This window comes from Canis lupus, chromosome 9 (assembly GCF_011100685.1).
Source record: "Canis lupus familiaris isolate Mischka breed German Shepherd chromosome 9, alternate assembly UU_Cfam_GSD_1.0, whole genome shotgun sequence".
Taxonomy (NCBI): Eukaryota; Metazoa; Chordata; class Mammalia; order Carnivora; family Canidae; genus Canis; species Canis lupus.
In genome coordinates, this window is record NC_049230.1 from 47,582,177 (window position 1) to 47,605,600 (window position 23,424).

Genomic DNA, 23,424 nt, shown 5'->3' on the forward strand with positions numbered 1-23,424 from the left:
GATTACAAAAGGTGAATACCAATACACATGTATCTGGTGCTACACGTAAATAGTGGCACAAGCCAACAAGTGCACCCTTTAAAAAAAAACATGCCCACTAGCTCCTTGGAGAAATGGCTGATTCCAGATCTGGGACAGGGAAAGTACAAGTCGAGTCTGGTAAAACGAGATGTTATACTGTGCCATAAAGTAAGAAAATGCTCAAAGAATCATGAATGCATGTCAAAACAATAAAGCTTAAAGGGGCTCCACTGGCCAAATCCAAGAAGATTCATAAATCAAATGAATGATAGGAATGAATGATAACCCACTGAATAAGACTCATGAATCTAAACAGAAAGAAAGAAAGAAAAGAAAAGAAAGAAAAGAAAAGAAAAGAAAAGAAAAGAAAAGAAAAGAAAAGAAAAGAAAAGAAAAGAGCAAACTTCTTACAAAGCAGAATGCCAAATAAAGAAATGTAGAGTTAAAAAGTCATCAATGGATGCTGAGTGGAATTATGAGCAAAAGTCTATTTACATAATCTTGAAGTACCTCCCACAAATTTTTATATTAACAAATGGAAAAACAGGAGAAACCTTAACCAAGTGAGAAAAGTTAACATCTCCATAAATGGGACAAGTAAATATCATGTCTCCTGACATATGCACTGAAAATGATATAACAGCACTTCTGTGGTACTCTTGCCTAACACGCACAATTTGATTTAATCAGGAGGAGATATCAGACAAACAGAAACTGAGAGGCAGTCTATAAAATAATGAGCTGAGGGGATCCCTGGGTGGCTCAGCGGTTTAGCGCCTGCCTTTGGCCCAGGGCGCGAGCCTGGAGTCCCAGGATTGAGTCCCATGTCGGGCTCCCGGTAGGGAGCCTGCTTCTCCCTCCTCCTGTGTCTCTGCCTCTCTATCATAAATCAATCAATCAATCAATCAATCAATCAATCAATCTTAAAATAATTTAAAAAAATAAAATAACGAGCTGATAGTCTAAACATGTCTCAGTCAAGAAAAATAAACCAGGGAGTATTCCATATTCAAAATTCATATATATTTTAATGCACACCAAAATCACTGTGCAGAGAGTCTTACAAATTGAAGAGGCTTTTATTTTTTTTATTTTTTCTTTTTTTCAAAGATTTTATTTATTTATTCATGAGACACATACAGAGAGAGAGAGGCAGAGACATAGGCAGAGGGAGAAGAAGGGTCCAATGCAGAAGCCCAACATGGGGCTCGATGCTGGGACTCCAGGATAACCCCCTGGGCTGAAGGCAGGTGCTAAACTGCTGAGCCACCCAGGGATCCCCTTAAGAGGCTTTTAACTCCTTTGAGAGAATGGCACTATTAGCAACGTCCAGGAAGATACTGCTACGATGAATAAAAAAGTATAACTTTAAAATGTTTTCGTAGTTCAGATGATAAACTGAACAGTACAGAGGACAAACTAGCTTTAGCAGAAAATAACTTCCTTTAGCCAGAAATCACAAAAACTATGCAAAAATAGCTAATATTCACCTTCAAAGTCTGAAATTCAACTCAGACAGCAAGCCATCATTTCACAAGCATAGAATATTATTGTTTGAAGGGACTCTAAGATTACTTGACCTAACTTCATATTCAAAAGAGATGGATGTCACTCAAAAATAAATGACTTAGATTAAAATTAAAAATTAATGCCAAATAACACATTTACCTTTTGTAGCAAATCTCATGAATAACCTATTTCCTTTTGCAAGTTTGTTAGCTGGACGAAGATCATTTCTTAGCAGAGACTCTTCTTCTACTTGAGACAATGTGTCCAACTTAAGAAAAAAGAGCATTTTCAATACAAAAATTACATTTTCTTTCATATTTATTCAGTAGCAAAGCCACTATCGAGAAAGCATTTTTAACAATTCTTAAAACAAAACAAAACAAAACAAAACAAAACAAAAAAACACAATTCTTGAAGCATGACAGCACTGATCCTCTGAGACACTGTTAAGTCAGAGGTCTTCCCTGAACACCTTGTCTGAAAGAAGAGTCTCCATCATTCTCTACCTGCTTACCCTTCTTTTCTCCATAGCACTCCTCACTTCCTGACATTACATATCTGTGCATCTGTGCATGGTCTTTCTTCACCACTAGAATGTATGTTCCAAGAAGGGAAGGACTTTGGTTTTATGCTATATCCACAGGACCTAGAATCTGGTATATAGTAGGTACTCAGTACTTTTTAAATGAATACACTTTAATATTTCCAACAATAGCACATGTCCCATTAGGAATATTCTGTCACTTACTTTTTCTCAATTTTACTCATTAGATAACACTTCAAAGTATGTCTCGACAAAACAATGTTTTTATTCAGAAGTATGAGTGCTAGTCTAAAAATCTCAAGAAAAATCACTTTTTACAGCTACATGAACTTAAAGGCCAGGATCCTGGTATACCCTCAAAAGGTCTAACAGTAAAAGTCAGAGGAAAAACACAACTTACTATGTCCTTAAGCCTTAAATAAAAGACAGTAAGCAATTTTTTACACTAAAAACTTATATATATCTTTGCCCATTACTAACCTCTATATCGCTTGAGTTCTCATCTTCAACTTCTCCTTCTTCAGCCTCCTCATCATCTGAACTGTCTTCTTGCTTGTCTAAAATGCAATATAAGAGACAAGATGAATCTTAACATAACTTCATCTCGTGTAACTTAAAAGTCCAGTACTATCTCCTATTTATTGATGATCCAAAGCATCAGAGCTTATTTTAGAAATGACAATGAAATGCTATATAAAGCTCTGCACAGAAACCCAAATCAACAGTGTAAAGAATAGGACTTTTCAGCCCAAAAGTTCCTCCTGTGTTGTTACCTGTTTTACTTTTCTCAGATGACCTGTCCTCATTGGCATCCCTGCTTCTTATTTTATCCAGGGCTGGCAGAGAGCTCATATTGATAAGGGCTCGTGTGGCTGTCATTTCATCCAGCCAAACCACATTACCTAAACAAAATGTAAAATAAAACATTACATCACATCCAAATGGTAAGTTTTTAAAAAAACAGAGACTGCAGTACCTTCATTGCTATGGCTTCATCTAGCTCCAGATCAGTAACAGTAAACGTACAAATCACCTAATGAAAGTAGTACAGAAAGTGGTAGTAAAACTTCTCTGGTGATATTAGCCTAGAGCTGCATTCCCAAACTGGGTTCCATGAAATAGCTGTGACATAGTCCATGAAAAAGGGTTCTGTATATTAAAACTGCTTGGCTCAATGAGTATTATATAGTGTTAGCAGTTTTTGTGATGATGATGATGGTAAGAAGACAACTGTCAAATAAGTTTGGATTATCCTTTTTTACTACTGCCCTCTACAGGGAAACTGTCTGCTGTTTCTTGTCATTCAGACATGCTAAATGATTGTTTTCCACTGTAAAGTGTGGGTGATGATGGTATCCATGGAATATATACAATGGGGGCATGATAGCCACTTGGCTTTGTAGCAACTAATTTAATCTGCTTCTTTAAGCAAGAGAATTTATCAAGAAAAAGGTATTGAGAAGTCTTATAGAAAAGAAATCCATTTAATTTTTTAAATATTTATTTATTTATTCATGAGAGAGACAGACTGAGAGAGAGAGGCAGAGACATAGGCAGAGGAGAAGCAGGCTCCTCGCAGGGAGCCCGATGCAGAACTCAATCCTGGATCCCAGGATCACAACCTGAGCCGAAGGCAAGCACCCAGCTGCTGAGCCACCTAGACGTCCCAAGGTTTGCCAACCCTTGATTTAGATGGTGTAAGTTAAGCAAAAGGAAAAACAGAGAAAACTCTTCTACTCAGTCATGTTTCTTCTTTCAATGATAACACTTAATCAACATCTTCTAAAGAAGTGGATGGGAAAACCAGGCAGCTATTCAAGGTACAACCTAGGTCAGCAAGCTAGCTGTAAGCAAAGCCAGAAAAGAAGTGAGTTAAAACAAGAAGCCAGCACAGTGGTTACTCCTCTGGAGTCGGGAGGGAAGTAAATATTACAGTTAGTTCACAAGTTGGAGAAATCACAGGTTAGGGCAAGCAGGTGAAGTTTCAAAGCAAGAAGTAAGAGGTATGATATAGTGTCAGAGGATTTCAGTTTAGTTCTGGATCAGATACTAAGGCAGAGCCAGCCGTGTGAAGAGCTATCTGGGAAGGTGCAATTACAACATCTAAAGCCCTGAATAAACAGCCCCAATTCTATACAGCTGGATCCACCCCAATTCTATAAAGTTGGATCCCTTTGTTGGGAAATTGTGGGAGTTAAAGAGGCCTCTAATCATGTACACAAGACTCAGATGCCAGCAACCAACCTCCTAGATTCCTGGTCATCACCACTAAGCTGTCTTAGAGTACTCACTGAATATGATCTGGCAGATTGGCTAAGGCATTCTGGTTTTCATCAATGGCCAATCTTTTCCCCCTAGGCTAAAGACAGAGGTTAGGGCACAGACAAGTATTCTCAACCACAAACATTCACCATCTGATATAACAAAAACTCTTAAAATCATAAACAAAAGCATAGTCAATAAAAAACTTGCATGTACTTACAGGAGGTATCATCCAACCATTCAATGTGAGCAGGAGGATATTCTTTAAAATAGGAAAAGATATCCTGGGTACTCATCTCATCTACTCCACAAATGTAGATTGTCTCCAGCCTCACTTTGGGGATTGCTAGAAAAACAAGACATAAAAGTGATGACAGAATTTTCCCATCCAGATAACATGTGTTTACAAAAGAAATGTGCCAGAAAAGATGACAATTACTTCAAAAGAAGATGACAGTAAGGTAAACTATTTTTTTTTTTTTTAATCACAGAGCAACAGCCCTAAACAAATGATCTAATTCAGAACAGGAATATTAGGCTGAAAAACAAATGCTGTTGGTAAAATACGTAATACCTCTCCCCAAATTAACCTGTAGTAATTAAAGCAATACCAAATTCAAGAGGATTACTCCTTGAACTTGACAGGCTGATTCTATAATTTTAGGAAATATGTAAAAGAGAGATGTGCAATAGCCAAGATAATTTTGAAGAGATGTTGTCCCAAATATAAAGTATGAAACTAGAGTAAAGAAATCCTACAAAATCAATAATAAAATGATAGCCCAGAATAAAAACGAATATGAACACACATTTCACACAAAAGGAAATATAAAAGGCCAATAAACATATGAAAAGATGGTTGATTTCACTAGTAATCAGGAAAATGCACTTTAAAACAAACACAAGGTTTCGGTGCCCATATGTTGTTTAGTATAGCCACCTTCATTAATTATCTTAGATCTTCTGGATAATTTGCTGTTGCATCACCTGTGCTTTTTATGTTACAGAGATGGATGGCTTCTTTCGTAAAACCTCATGACCTCTGCTAGCTTCAAACTTTTCTGCTGTAGCTTCCTAACCAATCCCAGCGTTCACAGAAGAGAAGAGAGTCAAAGCCTTGCTTTAGATTAGGCTTTGGCTTAAGGGAATGGGAAAAGCTTTCTCTCTATCAGCAATAAGGCTGTTTTACTTCTTACTATTTGTGTGTTCAGTGGAATAGCACTTTTTAATTTCTTTGAGAACTTTTCCTTTGCATTCACAACTTGGCTGTTTGGCACAAATGGCCTAGCTTTTGGCCTATCTTGACTTTTGATATATCTTCCTCATTAAGCTTAAGCACCTCAAACTTTTGATTTAAAGTGAGAGTCCAGAGCAGCCCCAGTGGCACAGCAGTTTAGTGTTGCCTGCAGCCCAGGGTGTGATCCTGGAGACCCGGGATCGAGTCCCACGTCGGGCTCCCTGCATGGAGCCTGCTTCTCCCTCTGCCCGTGTCTCTGCCTCTCTCTGTCTCTATGAATAAATAAATAAAATCTTTAAAAAAAAATAAATAAATAGAGAGTCCAGGGCAGCCTGGGTGGCTCAGTGGTTTAGCGTCGCCTTCAGTCCAGGGCCTGATCCTGGAGACCCAGGATTGAGTCCCACGTCAGACTCCCTGCATGGAGCCTGCTTCTCCCTCTGCCTGTGTCTCCGCCTCTGTGTGTGTGTGTGTCTCATTAATAAATAAATAAAATCTTAAAAAAAAAAATAAAGTAAGAGTCCTGGGTCCTCTTTTCCTTCAACACTTAAGAGGCCATTGTAGGGTTAATAACTGGCTTAACTTCGATATTGTTGTGTCTCAGGGAATGGGGTCCCAAGGAGAGGGAAAGAAACTGGCAACCGGCCAGTTGGTGGAACAGTTTGAACATGCATAACATATATCACTTAAGTTCTCCATCTTACAAAGGATTGGTCTCTGGCATCTCAAAACAATTACAATAGTAACATCAAAGATCACTGATCACAGATCACCATAACAAATACAATAATAATGAAAAAGTTCTAAATATTTCAAGAATTACCAAAATGTCACACAGAGATTCAAAGTAAGCAAACGCTGTTGGAAAAGTGGCATCAACAGACCTGCTCGACACAGGGTTTCCACAAACCTTCAATTTATTAAAAAAAAAAAAAAAAAAAAAGGCAGTATTTGCAAAGTGCAGTAAATTGAAGTGCAGTGAGGTGTTTCTATACAATGTAACGACACTAAAAAAATAAAATATAAACATCACCATACATTTTCTAATTATACCAGGCCTAAGAAAAAGGCCTGGTATAATTCACACTGATAACAGTTGTTACCTCTGGGGAGGAAGAAATGTTGACAGCTATAGTCAAAAAGGAATTTATTTATTTATATTTATATATTTTTAAAAGATTTTATTCATTTATTCATGAGAGACACAGAGAAAGAGAGAGGCAGAGGGAGAAGCAGGCTCTATGCAGGGAGCCCGACGTGGGACTCGATCCCAGGTCTCTAGGATCACGCCTGGGCTGAAGGCAGGCGTTAAACCACTAAGCCACCCAGGGATTCCCCCCTCAAAAAGGAATTTAATGAAAGATCTGTACTCTGAAAACTGTAAAACACTAATGAAAGAAATTCAAGATGACACAAAAGAAATGGAAAGACATTCCATGCTCATGGGTTGGAAGAGCAAGGAACCACAGAAGACCTTGAATATTCAAAGCAATCTTTTTTTTTTTTTAAGATTTTATTTATTTATTCATGAGAGAGACAGAGAAAGAGAGAGAGAGGCAGAGACACAGGCAGAGGGAGAAGCAGGCTCCACGCAGGGAGCCCAATGTGGGACTCGATCCCAGGACTCCAGGATCACACCCTGGGCTGAAGGCAGGGACTAAACCGCTGAGCCACCTGGGAATCCCCATATTCAAAGCAATCTTGAAAAAGAAAAAACTGGAGATATCACAGTTCCAGATTTCAACTTATATTACAAAGCAATCATAATTAAAACATTATGGTACTGGCACACAGATTAGTGGAATAGAAGAGAAAACCCAGATATAAACTTACAATTATACAGTCAATTAATCTTCAACAAAGAAGGAATGAATATCCAATGGAAAAAAGACAGTCTCTTCAACAATTGGTGCTGGGAAAACTGGACAGCCACATGCAAAAGAATGACACTGGACCACTTTCTTTCACCATACACAAAAATAAAACTCAAAATGGGTTAAAGACCTAAATGTTGAGACCTGAAACCATAAAAATCCCTGAAGACAGCACAGGCAGTAATCTCTGACATCAACTGTAGCAACATTTTTTAAAATATGTCTCATGAAGCAAGGGAAATAAAAAGCAAAAATAAACTATTGGGACTACATCAAAATAAAAAGCTTCTGCATAGCAAAGGAAACAACAAAACTTAAAGGTAACCAATTGAATGGAGAAGATAATTGCAAATGACCTATCTGATAAAGGGTTAGTATCCAAACTATATAAAGAAATTAATATGGGACGCCTGGGTGGCTCAGTGGTTGAGCATCTGCCTTTGGCTCCTGGAATTCCAGGACTGAGTCCCAACATCAGGCTCCTGAAGGGAGCCTGCTTTTCCCTCTGCCTATATCTCTGCCTGTCTCTGTGTCTTTCATGAATAAACAAAATATTAAAAAAAAAAAATTAATACAACAACATCCATAATATGAGTAATTCCATTTAAGAATGGCAGAAGAGTGTTTGCTTCAGCAGCACATATACTAAAATTGGAATAATACAGAGAAGATTAGCATGGCCCCTAAGCAAAGATAATACCACAAATTTGTGAAGCCTTCCATATTTTTTAATGCTAAGCAAAATAAGTCCGTCAGAGAAAGACAAATACCTTTTCATTCACATGTGGAATTTAAGAAACAAAGAAACAAGCAAAGGAAAAAAAAAGAGAGAGAAACCAAGAAACAGACTCTTAATGGTTATCAGAGTGCCTGGGGGTGGAGGGATGGGTGAAATAGGTGATGAGGATTAAAGAGTACAAGTACAGTGATGAAAAAATAATAATAATAAAATTAAAAATAAAAGCCAGACCCTCCAAAAAAAGAACCTCAGCCTTACCAGGATTGTGTTAATTTCTTGCTGAATACTTTAGTACATATCTCACTTAATCTTTGAAATACGCAAATATATCAACAAAAATGTTTTAAATACCCGTGTATCTACTACCTAACTTTATCCTTAATTTCTTAAAAAGATTTGAGGCAAAGGAAACATTACATATAAAACTGGGGCCTGTGTAACTTCTCCAAGTCACTTCTCTCCCTCCCTTCTCTGAAGTAATTCTGTTAAGAATTCAATGTCCATTACTCCCAAGTATGTCTTCATGTCTTTTTAAAACAAATGAACCTAGGGACATCTGGATAACTGAGTTGGTTAAGCATCTGACCAGTGATTTTAGCTCAAGTAATGACCTCATGGGTGGTGGGATCCAGCCTTTACATTGGGCTCCATGCTCAGCAGGGAATTTGCTTGGGATTCTCTCCTCTCCTTCTGCCCCTTCCCTGCTTGCATGTGCTCACTCTTTCTCTCTCTCAATAAATAAATCTTAAAAAAAAAAAAAGCAAAAACAAATCAATTTAAAAGTATTTACTTAATAGTATGCAAATACTTTCAGATAAAAAATGTTTAAATATTTGTTGTTTTGCCATCTTGAAGAGTAAAAGATAGGTTTAGTTAGAAACCATGTACATATAGTCAGACTAAATCAGGTAAGTGCTTTCCTGCCAGCCAGATTTATGAAGATAGAGATACCATCAAGACTTATGAACTCTGGCAAGTCCTCATTAGTGACAAGCAGTTCAACAGGAACAGAGTCCAAATACTAATGAGGTGGATGTCCACACTGGACAGATGCCTTCTTAGTTATCTAAGCTAAATCACGATTTTGGAAGAAGAAATCCTATGAGAAGTAAAGACATAGTTCTAAAAAAGGTGACAAATAACAGGAAGAGCTCCTGATGATGATAATGGGCACAGACTGAGGATCAGAGAAATAATACCTTGTTGGAGACTTGTTGATCTGATAACAATGATTTAGTCATAAATGAGACTAGCAGAGAAAATAAAGACCGAAAAAATGACAAAAATAAATATCAAGAGTATCACAGCACTGATCAAAACATTTAAAAAATCCTACAGGTGAGGAAACAGCTTAAAAACAAAAGGAAAAAAGTATAAGGCACAAAGCTTCTAGCTTCAGATGTCTATATTTTGAAGTAGAGAGTGACATAAAATCTAGAAATGGGCAACGGACAATCTTGCTCAAAAGAAGCAGGCAAAAATGAAAAAAAAAAATGTGAAAGCCTTATTGTTGAAGAGAAAAAATACTCCGTTAACTGGAGGATAAGAAAGGTTCATTCTCCAAAGAGAACCAAACTGACTGACAGTGACAATAGTAAGACCCATTGCAGATAGAAACTTCGTTAAGCTCAAGATTCCATGGAAGACTGCCAAAAAAGAATGCTCAATACTTTCTCACCTTGCTGACAATGTCACTGCCTAAAATAAAACAACAAAAAAGGCACCTAGATTTATATCCAACCAATGAGAAATGGCTAATTGCTGATGTGGCAGTGAACACAAGCACTCGGAAATGAGGACTGGACGTTTACTGAGCACTGACTTATTATAAGCAATGTGGTAAGGGAATCACCTTGGATTTTCTAAAAGGAAAGAAAACAATGAATGACAGATAGTAGGACACAAAGCTCAAGTTTTTAGAAAAGCAGATTTCTGCAAATTCAGAGAAAAAGTAGGCCTCAGATTGAAATGATCAAAAACTTTAGAAGACACTAAATACAGGACCTCAAAATAGGAGAGGTGATCTCAAAAAAAGAAAAGGCAGCAGAGCTCTGGAGGAACATAACTTGCCAAAGAACAAACTTGATAGATAAAGAGTAAATTACTAGTGACTAAGAGAATGAATGTAAGAAATATAAAAATCTAGACAACTAACATTAGGCTTATAATAACATGGAAAATGCTGATGATCAGCTATGAAATAAAAAGGAAAAAAACCAACAGGACTACAAAATGAGTAACAAAAATAAAAAGTCCACACCCAGAAAGGGTTAGAAGGAAATACACAAAATGCTGACAAGGACTGGGTTTGGGTGGTAGGCTGTGGGCAATGTTTCTTCTTACTCTACTTTCCAAATTTTCTTTGGTGAACATGAACTGTTTGTATAATGTGTAATGAGCAAAAGGCTAGTAGAGTCCAGAGTAAATGGGCTCATCCAAAATGCTAATGGCTTTGTTTTTCTTTTTCTTTTTTAAGATTTTATTTATTTATTCATGAGAGACAGAGAGAGGCAGAGATACAGGCAGAGGGAGAAGAAGCAGGCTCCCCACAAGGAGCCTGGCGCAGGATCCAATCCCAGTCCCTAGGATCACACCCTGAGCCGAAGGCAATTGCTCAACCACTGAGCCACCCAGGTGTCCCTGTTTTTTGTTTTTATTTTACTTTATTTTTAAAAATATTTTTTAAAATTCTAAAAATTTTATTTATTTACTCATGAGAGACAGAGAGAGTGGCAGAGACATAGGGAGAGGCAGAAGCAGGCTTCTCACAGGAAGCCTGATGTGGGACTCGATCCCTGGACCCAAGATTATACCCTGAGCCAAAGGCAGACGCTCAACCGCTGAGCCACCCAGGCATCCCTGTTTTTTAAGTGTTTGGAGCAACACTGCTTTGGGAAGATGATGCAAGGAAAAAGGCAAAACTGTTGCTCTATTGTGCTATTCTAACAATTAACAGAAGAGTTAATCATGTACTGATTTTCATAAGAGGAAAAGAGAATTACTCCCAAAATCACAGACTGAAAAGATGTCATTCTCTGAATTTTTTTTTTTAAAGGCTTATTGTGGGGGATCCCTGGGTGGCTCGGCGGTTTGGCGCCTGCCTTTGGCCCAGGGCGCGATCCTGGAGTCCCGGGATTGAGTCCCGCGTCAGGCTCCCAGCATGGAGCCCGCTTCTCCCTCCTCCTGTGTCTCTGCCTCTCTCTCTCTCTCTCTCTCTATCATAATCAATCAATCAATCTTTAAAGGCTTATTGGACAGGACACCTGGGTGGCTCAGCAGTTGGGCACCTGCCTTCGGCCCAGGGTGTGATCCTGGAGTCCCAGGACTGGACAGAACTTATCATCTCTTAAGTAACTAGGTCTTTCCCAAAATAAGACTTTACACTAATCTCTTTCTTTTTGCCTAGGATTACCAGACCAAGAAATTCAAAGGATACCACAGAAGGTGTTCTACCTCAAGTTCATTAAAGCATGTTACCTAGTTCCTCATGACAATAAAATGTAATGTGGGCCTGATAACATAATAAATTAAGACTAATAATTCATGAATCTTTTTCATGGCATGATACAGGATTATCTTGATTTACCAACAAGATAAGGATGCAAGAGCCATGCATACCAAAGTGAGAAGTATAGTAAAATGTTGAAAGAGCTAAGATAAAATCAACTCCATAGTCTGAAATAGTCTTGAAATCAACAGGGTGCAAATTGATAAGGATAAACAAAAAGGTAATTTTTTTAAAAAAAGATTTTATTTATTCATGAGAGAATAAATTCAGAGAGAGCGAGAGGCAGAGACAGAGAGAGAAGCAGGCTCCATGCAGGGAGCCCAATGTGGGACTCGATCCCAGGACTCCAGGATCATGACCTGAGTTGAAGGCAGACGCTTAACTGCAGAGCCACCTGGGCGTCCCTAAAAAGGTAAATTTTTAGAAGTACCTCAAGTACAAGATGAGAAGACTGTTTTGATGGGTACAATTCCTTGGGGAAAAGCGTTGGGTGCTTAGGTTGACTAGGAGATTAATACAAAACTATGACAGCTAGGACAAAGACTACAGTAACAGTCCTGCCATACTCCACACTCTCCATGAATCCAACCATATCTAGAATCTACACCTCTCCTTATGTAGGGCATTTGGAGACTGGAAAGGAGATCAGAAAGTCATGTCACATAAAGAAAAGTTTAGGGCATGGGCTGCCCATTCCCTCACCAGAAGGTTTACTGTGTGTATGAGGAAAAGACTTAATGCTGTTCTAAGAGTCACACAGTACCTAAGAGAAATTACTAGAAAGCAGTTTCTGCTCAAAATGAGGAAGTATCCAAACATAAGACTGACTGCTTCATAAAAAGTTCTTGTGCTACCAGTAGGAAACATTCAAGCAGAGGTCAAAAAACCATTGACAACCTTGCCAAAAGGCCTGCAGCACCGGGCAGGAGGTTGGTCTAGATGACCTCTAGGTCCCTTCCAACCATGACAGCTTGGATCTTGGGGAAAAGGAGACTGAAGCTGCTTGACACTGAATCACCTAAGAGTAGTAAGAACTCGATGCAGAATGGTCTAGTGCAACATATCCTAAACTATACCCCTGAATGCTGGCAGAGGAGTTAGGAACACAGGCTTCTGTCAGACTAGCCTTCAAATCCTAGCCTTGCTACTTACCTACCTGTAAGACCTGAATGAGCTTCTCAAGCTCTCAGCACCTTAGTTTCCTCATCAGTAAAACAATGAATACTCTCCCCTCACACCACTGCTCAAAGGATAAGTTAACCATATAGCAGAATGACCAGCATATAATAAGCATTTATGGGACCTTGGGTGGCTAAGCATTTGAGCTTCTGCCTTCGGCTCAGGGCGTGATCCTGGAGTTCCAGGATCGAGTCCCACATCGGGCTTCCTGCATGGAGCCTGCTTTTCCCTCTGCCTATGTTTCTCCCTCTCTATCTCAATGTGTCTCTCATGAATAAATAAAATCTTAAAAACAAAAAAAAACTTATAAGCATTTATTAGTGGTTAAGCACCCGGCTAGCTCAATCGGTAGAGCATGAGACTCTTATTATGGTTATCTTTTATTATTGTTGGAATTAATAATAATAAGAAGAAGAAATAACTTGACACCTGGTATGGCTGCAGGAGTCAAGATACTTATCCCAATGTCCCTATCCTCCCTAGAGGCTAGGCCTACTTAGATGACTGAATGGAAGACAGAGAACATCAGATAATGATAACAACATTTACTGAGCACTTACTATATGCTACTTTAAGAACTGTAATTTTTTTAACTATTTTTTTTGAGATAGAGAAAGGATGAACATGAGCAAGGAAACAGGCAGAGGGAGAAGCAGACTCATCACTGAGCAGAGAGCGTGATGCCGCAGAGCCCCAGGATCATGAACAGAGCCAAAGGCTTAATCAAATGAGCCACCCAGGTACCCTGAGAACTGTAATATTTTAATAAAGCCTCTCAAAAACCCTATACAAACACTATCAATCTGTCTTTCCAGATGAGAAAACTGCAGCTTAGAGGCTAAATAATTTGTCCAAGGTCATAGAGCTAGAAAGCGACAGGTCAGCCTTCAGAACCTATGCTCTTAACCATATTTAAGGCTCTCAATCCTGACTGTACATTAGAATTACCTGGGGAGACACAAAAGAAAAAACTATCTCTGGGACCTTTACAACCCCTCTTCTTGCTCTTTAAATTGATCTGGGATAGATCATCAGGGTTCTCCAGAGTTCTCCAGAGTAGCAACCCTATCCATTAGGATGCCATGCTGCCTCCTAGATGAAAAACAAGTTGTAAGGAGCAACTTGCTCCAGCCAACATCCCACATAAATCTACTGCTTTTTAAAAATATCTTTAGAACCATGAGATCAGGATTGCTTTTCTGAAAAAACAAAACTTTTTTGTTTTTGTTTTTGTTTTTTTTTAAATTAAGACTTAACCCTGAAAGTGATCCTTTCCAGGTAGGTGTCATTTTCCCACTTTACAGACAAGGAGACTGAGACCTAAAAAGGTTCAATAACTTGCCCACATTCACAAAGAAACTGAGACTGAATTCCAGGAGGGCTCAGCACCTTAAAGAGCTCCAAAAGAGGTGGAAGAGAAATTTGAGTGGGTGATTAGGGATGCTTTACGGAGAAAGTGACATCTGAACCAGATAAAGCATGGGACAAGGAAGGGATAATCAACAGATTGAAGGGCATGAGTAAGATCAGAGGCAAGATGACACACAAGAAATGTTCACAGGACTAGAGGTAAGCAGGTGTGGTGAAACTATGGTGCTTAAAGGTGAAGTTATAAGAGAGGCCTCAGAGGTCTACTTGAGCCCAGACTATACAGGCACATAAATGCCAAGCTGCACAGCTGTTCTGTTTTCCTAAAACCGAAATCCACTCAGCAGATGCCTGGAAACCCAGCCTGCATGGGAAGCAAGGTCATATTTCCAACTTGAACTCATGATCCAGAAAAAGAGTAAAGTAGCATCTAGAGTTGAACTCTGTATCCAGGGTACTCTGTCCACTGGGATGAACTGAGGAGGTTTGGGTTTATGGTATCATCTACTTATTATAAAGCAACAGAGCAAAGTAATTAAGAGGAAGGCTTTAGAGTCAGAAAACCTGTGTTCAAATCCTGATTCTACTTTTACTAGTTGTGTAATCCTGGGCGTTTATTAACTTTTTTTGAGCCTGTTTCTTTCTCTGTAAAATAGGGATAAAAACATACTCCTCATAGGGTTGTGAGAAATGAATAAGAAACAAATGTATAATGTGCTAATTAACATAGTGCCTAGTAAGACAGCAAGTTCCAAGAGAAACTTACAGCAAAGCAGAGACCTTTAACATGCATTCAGAGGAATGACTATTAAGGATATTACAGATGCCTATTAAGCCCTTCACAAATACCCAAATTTGCAAATACCTTTTGCATTGGTGGATTTATATTAGAGTGGAATAAGATGGGCTGTAAACCAAAAAAATAATAATTTTTCCTTTTACTTATAAATTGCTTTGGAAGACTGAGGCAGATTACCATATATAATTCAGGGTAAGTTTTAGGAGGCAAAATATTTACTCTAATAAAACACAAAAATACACCAGCAAGAATGGGGCAAATTAACAAGGCAGGAAACAACAAATGTTGGAGAGGATGCGGAGAAAAGGGAACCCTCTTACACTGTTGGTGGGAATGTGAACTGGTGCAGCCACTCTGGAAAACTGTGTGGAGGTTCCTCAAACAGTTAAAAATAGACCTGCCCTACGACCCAGCAATTGCACTGTTGGGGATTTACCCCAAAGATACAAATGCAATGAAACGCTGGGACACCTGCACCCCGATGTTTATAGCAGCAATGGCCACGATAGCCAAACTGTGGAAGGAGCCTCGGTGTCCAACTAAAGATGAATGGATAAAGAAGATGTGGTTTATGTATACAATGGAATATTACTCAGCTATTAGAAATGACAAATACCCACCATTTGCTTCAACGTGGATGGAACTGGAGGGTATTATGCTGAGTGAAGTAAGTCAGTCGGAGAAGGACAAACATTATATGTTCTCATTCATTTGGGGAATATAAATAATAGTGAAGGGAATATAAGGGAAGGGAGAAGAAATGTGTGGGAAATATCAGAAAGGGAGACAGAACGTAAAGACTGCTAACTCTGGGAAACGAACTAGGGGTGGTAGAAGGGGAGAAGGGCGGGGGGTGGGAGTGAATGGGTGACGGGCACTGGGGGTTATTCTGTATGTTAGTAAATTGAACACCAATAAAAAATAAATTAAAAAAAAAAACCACAAAAATAAAATTCTAAGCCTGTATCACACAAGTATTAATGGCTTTCCCCTACCAATCCCAGTTATCTCTCTGATTCCTCTAAAAAAAAGTATCAGTGTGATACACTTCCATTACTTTTTTAAAAAGATTTATTTATTTTAGAGAGAGTGCATATGCTCAAGCAAGCGAGCATGCAGGGAGGAGGGACAAAGGGAGAGGGAGAGACTTGAGCTGACAGCACTAATGCAGAGCCCAATGTAGGGCTGGATCTCATGACTCTGAGATGTCACTCACCTGAGTGGAAACCGAGAGTCAGACATTTAAATGACTGAGCCAGTCAGACACCCCACTATTCCATTACATTTAAAGGCAAAGAAAAGTTAACACTTCTGTAATAAAAGTAAAAAATGAGTAAGAGTCTGTAGAAGTGTAAGTTGTAATCTCAGCTCTGCCACTATCAAGGTGACCTTCCTTGGCTTTCTCAAACACAACAATCTTTTTCTTCCCAGCTACAGCATCTAAAGACACAGCTAACAGTGGCACAACTTCAAACACATCACCTCAGAAATGGAGGCTTTGCAAGTCCCTTCCTTTGGGAGTGTTTGGATGAGGACTAGACATGCAAGGCAAGGCCAGAAGCACGAGGCCATGGCAGGGAAAAGCCATTCTCTGGGGAAATGTGGAAAAATAACCCCAAACACATTGTACCTTTCTTCATCATGTCTCTGTCCAAGGCTACATTTCTTTGGGCAAGATTTACTTCTGATCGAAAATGGAAACGCTTGGCTCGCTGTTCTTTCTTTTCAATTGCTTCCTAGAAGGTAAGGAAAAGCCAAAGAAGTGACACATGGAGGAGGAAAGTTAAATCACAAATGCAACATGATGTTTCAATGACAACCAGAAAGTAAATCAAAAGAAATAAGCAACATTATGCCTTTAATAATTTTTGCAGAGAACTGGGTATTCACAGTCAATGACTGGGAGAATATATACTAATACTGCTAAAATTTGTAATAATCACCATGATTCAATGGCTATCACTGTGTCTGGGGCATAGTAGGAATTCAATGAGTATTTGTTGATTCAATGAGTAATGAATGCTTTCGTTCTCTGACATTTTATTATTAGCAATCATACAAACAATCTCACTCCATTTTTCCAGATGCAGAAATTGAGGTACAAAAAAAGTCAAAAGGTTTGCTGGAGATACTTTGGCTAGTTGTGTGTGTGTGTGGGGGGGGCACAATCTTCTGATCTCAGTGCTGTTTCTAGAAGCCCAACCACCACCCCCATTTCACGTCATCTGTGTGCATGGTAATCACACCTATCACATTATGTCTGCCTGAGCAGTCCACTCCCTAAAGTGTTTTCCCTGTTTAAAAATAACATTTTGAAGCACAGAAACTCTCTCTATTCTAGGCTTGCATCCATGGAATTGCCAGTTTTCATCTTTAAGTGACAAGAAGCACTGATACTTCACTGAAAAACAAACTAATCAGCTTCACAAGTTTTTCTCCAAGAGCTAAAATAAATCCAGGCCCAACTGTGGGTTTCCAATAGCTCTTAGGAACTCTGCACTAATTGTACATTGACTCTGCCACACTAATTGAAGGTCTGACTACAAGAAAGCTTGTGAGATTGGTAAAGCAGCAACACTTTGTTATACTAAATTTTCTTCACTCAGCTCTTCCCAGTGCAAACAACAAAACTACCTTCTCCTAATAACAACTTAAGTACCAATTCTGGGGCTACCACCCTTTCCCTCATACATGTTTCATACAATGGCAACTGTACCAGAGTAAGAACAGAACAATCTACTTTTTCAATTACAATAATTGAAATAATAATTCATTTTATTTATTTTATTTTATTTTTTTTTTAAGATTTTATTTATTTATTCATGAGAGACAGAGAGAGAGAGAGGCAGAGACACAGGCAGAGGGAGAAGCAGGTTCCATGCAGGAGCCTGATGCGGGACTCGATCCCAGGACTCCAGGATCATGTCCTGGGCCGAAGGCAGGCGCTAAACCGCTGAGCCACCCAGGGAACCCCAACATCTTCATTTTATTCTATTTTCTTGCCTGTCTAAAAGATGACAAGGTCTTTCTTTTGGCCTTTAAGGAATCTAAGATTGAGACCCAGATAAAATATAAAAAAAGATAAGCATGACATATTATTATATGCCCAATATAGTTAAACACTACTATTATTCAGAATCATAATGCGAAATTCTGTTCTAAACTTAACTGCACACTTTAAAATCAAAATGAATGTCTAAGTTGGATATCACCAATTAAAGCAACAAATGCATCCTGACTGTTTATAACAGGGAAAATAATAGGTTAGGCTCTGTAAAGAGTTATAGGAAAGCTGGTAATTTAGTAATAGCAATCACTAGATAAAAGGCAATACTCCCGGGTACTGAGAATAATTCAGCTGACTTGGCTTTCAAAGTTTAGACAGCCACAGAATCAGGAAACTCTATTTTTCTAAGCCTGCAACCAGTGAAGAATAAAGACATTTATACTAATAGCCTACTATATGCCAAGTATTTTTCATGTTTTGTTTCATTAAAGTGGACACAGCATACACATTTTTAAAGCATAGACATAGCATAAAAAAAAGCATTCCCAGTACAGAACTTTTTCTTAGATATGGTTAAGCACAGGCAACTAGGTACATGGATTTTACCTTTTCATAATATAAGAACACAAATGCTGCCTGTATGTTTTCAGGATGAATGAACACATCATTGTGTAATCCAAAATTTAAGTTAAAAAAAATGGGGACGCCTGGGTGGCTCAGCAGTTGAGCATCTGCCTTGGGCTCACAGCGTGATCCTGGGGTCAGGATCGAGTCCCACATCGGGCTCCCCACAGGAAGCCTGCTCTCCCTCTGCCTAGGTCTCTGCTTCTCTGTGTCTCTAATGAATAAATAAAATCTTAAAAAAAAAAAAAGTTTTAGTCAAACAACAAAAGAAAAAAGGAGGTAAAGAGTAACTGGTGTTTCACAAGTTCTAGGGGCCACATCCATTAAGTTCACCTGCTTATCAAAATGAATAAATAAATTATGGTGTCTTACCTTGGAGGTAACATCAATTCCGGTGATGAAGCTACCAGCCTTGTTTTCATATCTTCTGCTTGTGTCCTAACGCACGGAGAAAGATTAAGAAATGCTAAGAGAACTGAAGAAGGGGCAGCCCGGTGGCTCAGCGCTTTAGCGCCGCCTTCAGCCCAGGGCCTGATCCTGGAGTCCCGGGATCGAGTCCCACATCAGGCTCCCTGGATGGAGCCTGCTTCTCCCTCTGCCTGTGTCTCTGCCTCTCTCTCTCTGTCTCTCATGAATAAGTAAATAAAATCTTAAAAAAAAAAAAAAAAAAAACTGAAGAAAAACACATAATAATAGACAGCCCTGCAACAGATTCCTTTTGGATAGTCATTCCTTTCAGCAATCCTTCCTCACTCTGACAACCCTTTATTATGAGGAAGTGTGTCTCAGTAACTTCGGGTAGTAAGCAATCAACCACTCTAACAAAAAGTCTTTTCTAGATCAGATCCTGTCCCAAACCTTAACCAAATCCATCTGCTTAAGGTATTTATGTAAATGAAAATATACAGGCTTTCATGAAAAAGGTCCAAGTTAAGTAAGGCACACTCACTCATCTCCCCAGCCCACATAGGACAAATTCATCGTATCAGGCCACCAGGTGGAGCACAAGTCTTCACCAAAATGCAGAAACTCCAGACTCACCTAGACCTCCTGGGAAAACACAGCACAGTGCAATGAAAAGAGGATGGGATTTGGAAGCCGAAGACTGAAGTCACAGCTCTGAGATTCACTAATTACACAACACTGTACAATTCCTTTCACCTCTCCGGGCCTGGGTTTCCTCCACAGTATCTGCCTACCTTCCTGACCTCTTTAACGGCTCTCCCATTTGCTCTACGGAACTTACCATTTCTCCAACAAAACAATTTTGTTCCCATCTCAGAGCCTTTGCACCTGCTGTCGCCCCTGCTGGGAATATGTTCTGCACGTGGTTGGCTCCTTTTTGTCAGTCAGGGTTCAGCTTAAATGTCAGTATCTGAAACCACCTCCCTGACCATCCCCTACCATTTGGCTTCTTGCTCTGCACACCTTCCCTGTCTTCTGCACTCCTGTCCCGTTAACGTGTTTTACTTTCTTCAAAGCACTTACCACTATTAGAAATTCTTTATTTGTGTCTTCCAACTAAAACATAAACGCCAGGGAAGACTTTGATCTTGATCTTGACGAGTGCCTACATTGTGCCTGGCACATAGTAGGGATGCGGTAACCACATGTTGCACCGAACGAATAAAGGATGCGATCTACTTCACAACTACAGTGATACTTAAACAACGTAACGTAGTAAATGGTAAAAAGCCACCATGTTAACTGTTGTTACTAGGGTCCTTTATCGTTTACTGTCTTTAGTGATCCCATCTTCTTTCCCTTTTCCCACAATTTCGGTTTAAAAAGCCAGACTTTGCTGACATGGTAAAAAAGGGGTTCATGTCAGACGAGAAACCGAGTACATACATAAGAGCCATGCAGGCCCGAGATCAGGCCTCAGAACCCAACACAGGACCACCGAACCAAAAGCAAAGCCCCTCTCACTCCCCCGCTAGGTGCTAAGAGACGGAGCACGCCCCGCCCCCGCTGGTTCGCTTGTTTGGGTCTCACTAAGGGTCACGTGTTTGCGGCCAGGTGTAGGTGCTACAGAGCAAGGAGAATGGGGCCGGGAGGACTCTCAAGTCACAAAAGAAACCCGAAGTTTCTGCAGCTGACAAGTCCGACCCTCCAAGAGGAGCCGCGAGCGCTCCGCTGAACCAACAGGAGCTCCACCGGAGACTCTGACGCCGGCGTCCCGGCCCGGGGCCCCACCGTGATTCACCTCGCGCCCCCAGACAGCCCCAGCCCGCCCTGCCCGCCGCCCCTGCACAGCCTGGCTCGGAGGCGGCAAAGGGGGTGTCCTCAGCACCCCCAGGCTCCCCCATCTCCAGCCCCTCCACACCTATTTCCGGGCGCCCGGCGCCCCTTCTCCCGCTCCCCGTCTCTCCCCGAGCCCGGCGCCTCCGCCCCCTGGGCGCTCCCTCCCCTCTTTCCCTTTCCCCCGACTTCCCCGGCCCCGGCGCCGGCCTCCTCCCCTTCCGGCCGCCGGGCCCCGGGGGCCCCAGCTCGGCGACCTCCTCCTCGCCCCCGCCCCCAGCCCGTACCGGGATCAGCTCCTTCAGGGAGCGCCGCACCGGCACAATCTCCAGCTCGCCCTCCTCCACCTCCATGGGCTCCGGCTCGCCACGCTCCAAACCAGAGTCCGCCTGAGGCGACGGGAGCCCCAGGGCCGGCCCCGCCGGGGCCTCTGCCTTCACCGACACTCGCAGGCCCCGTACGGCCGCCATAGCCGCCTGCCGGCCGCACCACTGAGAGCCCGCCTCGCACACTCGCCGGCTAGAGCGCCGCCGCCACTGGCCATAGAGCAGCGGCCGCTGCTCCCTAGAGTGTCGCCTGCTGCGGCTAGAAGCGCCACACCCCTCCCCCTCAGCGCCGCCGCCCCCTGGTGGCGGGAGGGAACCCAGGACAGCTGGAGCGGGACGGGGTGAGGAGAAGGCGGGCCCGAGTCGGGGGACTGGGGACCGGGCCTGCGGGGGGGGGGGGGGGGGGGCCGCCGGGGGGAGGTCCCTGCGGTCGCGCTTCGAGGATAGGCACGCCTTCGACAGTGAACCTGTTATAAAAGGCAGCGTTACTGCATGATCACTATGTGTCAGTGACTGTTCTGAGTGCTTGATATCTTACAACTCTATTTAATAGGTGCTGTTATTACTCCCATTTCATGTATGAGGAAACTGAGGCATAGAAATTTCACGGTGACAGGCCATTTATTTTACTTATCATCTATCTATCTATCTATCTATCTATCTATCTCCACGTAGAGCATGGAGCTCAATGGGGGGCTTAAACTCAAAACTCAGAGATCAAGACCTGAGCTGAAATCAAGAGTGGGATGCTCAACTGAGTGAGCCACCCAAGCACCCAGGTGACAGGCTATTTAAGCAATAAAAACAATCTGAGCCTAAGGAGTCTGGCTCCAGAGCCCAGAATGAGCCTTGGTCTATCACTTCTAGCCAGTTGGTAGGTTTACAACCTACTTACCTTGCCAACCTTTGTCTCTTTCGAGTCTCCCAATAAGTGGCCCATTTTATATACACAGATATTGAGACTTCAGAAGGGCAATGAGCTGCCCAAAAGCCAAGAGCTTAAACCCCAATTTCCTGACTCCCCAGAGCTCAGTCCACTGTAAACTCCTGAGTATGTTCTTGCAGCATTTTTAAAAAGATTTTATTTATTTTTTTTTAATTTTTTTATTCATGAGAGACAGAGAGAGAGAGAGAGAGAGAGGCAGAGACACAGGCAGAGGGAGAAGCAGGCTCCATGCAAGGAGCCTGATGTGGAACTCGATCCCCGATCTCTAGGATCACACCCTGGGCCCAAGGCAGGTGCTAAACCGCTTGAACCACCCAGGGATCCCTCTTGCAGCATTTCTAACAACCTGGTTGGGAGACAGGGGCAAAGAATAATTTTCAAGGGTCCTCAAGGCTTCCAGAGGGCACCACTGGTCAGTTTTTGCTTTGAGTCCTGATTTTGCACCTTCCCTTCCCTCCCTTACCTTAGGCTAGATTTGGCCCCTATCTGGGCCTGTCTTCCCATCTGAAGAGTATGTAAGTGGGACCCCTAGGGTCTTAGGCTCTACTAGCTTGAACCATGGAGGAACAAATAATTATAAACCAAGGGAGAGCATAATCAACATCAGATGTGTCTGGGTTTCAAACTGACTAGCTCTGCCCCTTACACCACATAAGCCACCTTGGCAAGCTATGTAACCCTTCAATATCTCAGGTTCTTCATCAGTAAAATGGGATAATATTACCCCTCAAAGGAGACTGTGAAGGTTGAATGATATGTGTAGATGTAGGACCCCAATAGAAGGAGTACAACACATCAAAGTTTTTCTGAAACGTGGGCAGAATCACAGCACAAACACAAGATGGGGCTCTTTAGAGGGCTAGTTTTGTTTTGAGAAAGGGACTCATAGTTACAAGTTGGATTAATGCATGGAATGCATTTGCATGAATTTTTAAGAACATTAAAGAAATATTTTTGTGCTTTGGTTGACAATCACACACCCCACGATTACACTTGTTTTCTAGGCCTGCAGAGGTGGGGGATGGGGAGGGGCGGACACAGTCCTTCCTCAGCTGTTACCTCAGGAGGCCAGCAGAGAAAGTTGGGCAGACCCTCTCCCCACAGGATAGGAGCCTTGTTGCTTGAGGATTCAGGCATCGCAGTTCAGCACAGATCAGAGGAAAACCAGTTCCCTGGGGGACCTCTAGCTGGCAGGAGAATTAGGAATCCAGAGCAAGCCAGGGAACCAGGCAAACACCAGGGT

The 23,424-nt window shown here is 41.2% G+C and overlaps 1 protein-coding gene and 1 non-coding gene across 6 annotated transcripts in view; one reads left to right on the plus strand and one right to left on the minus strand.

Moving 5' to 3' along the window:
• Window positions 1-21,421, minus strand: part of NCBP3 (nuclear cap binding subunit 3) — a 35,541-nt gene extending 14,120 nt beyond the window's left edge. For 4 of the 5 annotated variants that reach the window (XR_005364789.1, XM_038548568.1, XM_038548569.1 and 1 more), the window contains exons 1-7: window positions 21,197-21,421; window positions 19,041-19,106; window positions 16,668-16,773; window positions 4,557-4,682; window positions 2,848-2,976; window positions 2,555-2,631; window positions 1,690-1,798 (exon numbers count right to left, since the gene is read on the minus strand). Coding sequence is in view for 4 of the 5 variants with exons in the window: in XM_038548568.1 (XP_038404496.1) it covers window positions 1,690-1,798; window positions 2,555-2,631; window positions 2,848-2,976; window positions 4,557-4,682; window positions 16,668-16,773; window positions 19,041-19,106; window positions 21,197-21,379 (796 nt within the window). In the remaining variant the exon portion in view is untranslated. Of the gene's footprint in view, window positions 1-1,689; window positions 1,799-2,554; window positions 2,632-2,847; window positions 2,977-4,556; window positions 4,683-16,667; window positions 16,774-19,040; window positions 19,107-19,617; window positions 19,719-21,196 lie in introns of all 5 variants that reach the window. The other variant, XM_038548571.1, reaches the window with a different exon arrangement.
• LOC119873448 lies at window positions 8,066-8,173 on the plus strand. Its single transcript, XR_005365047.1, has one exon. It is a non-coding gene; the product is annotated as a U6 spliceosomal RNA (small nuclear RNA).
• Window positions 21,422-23,424: the final 2,003 nt, after the last annotated feature.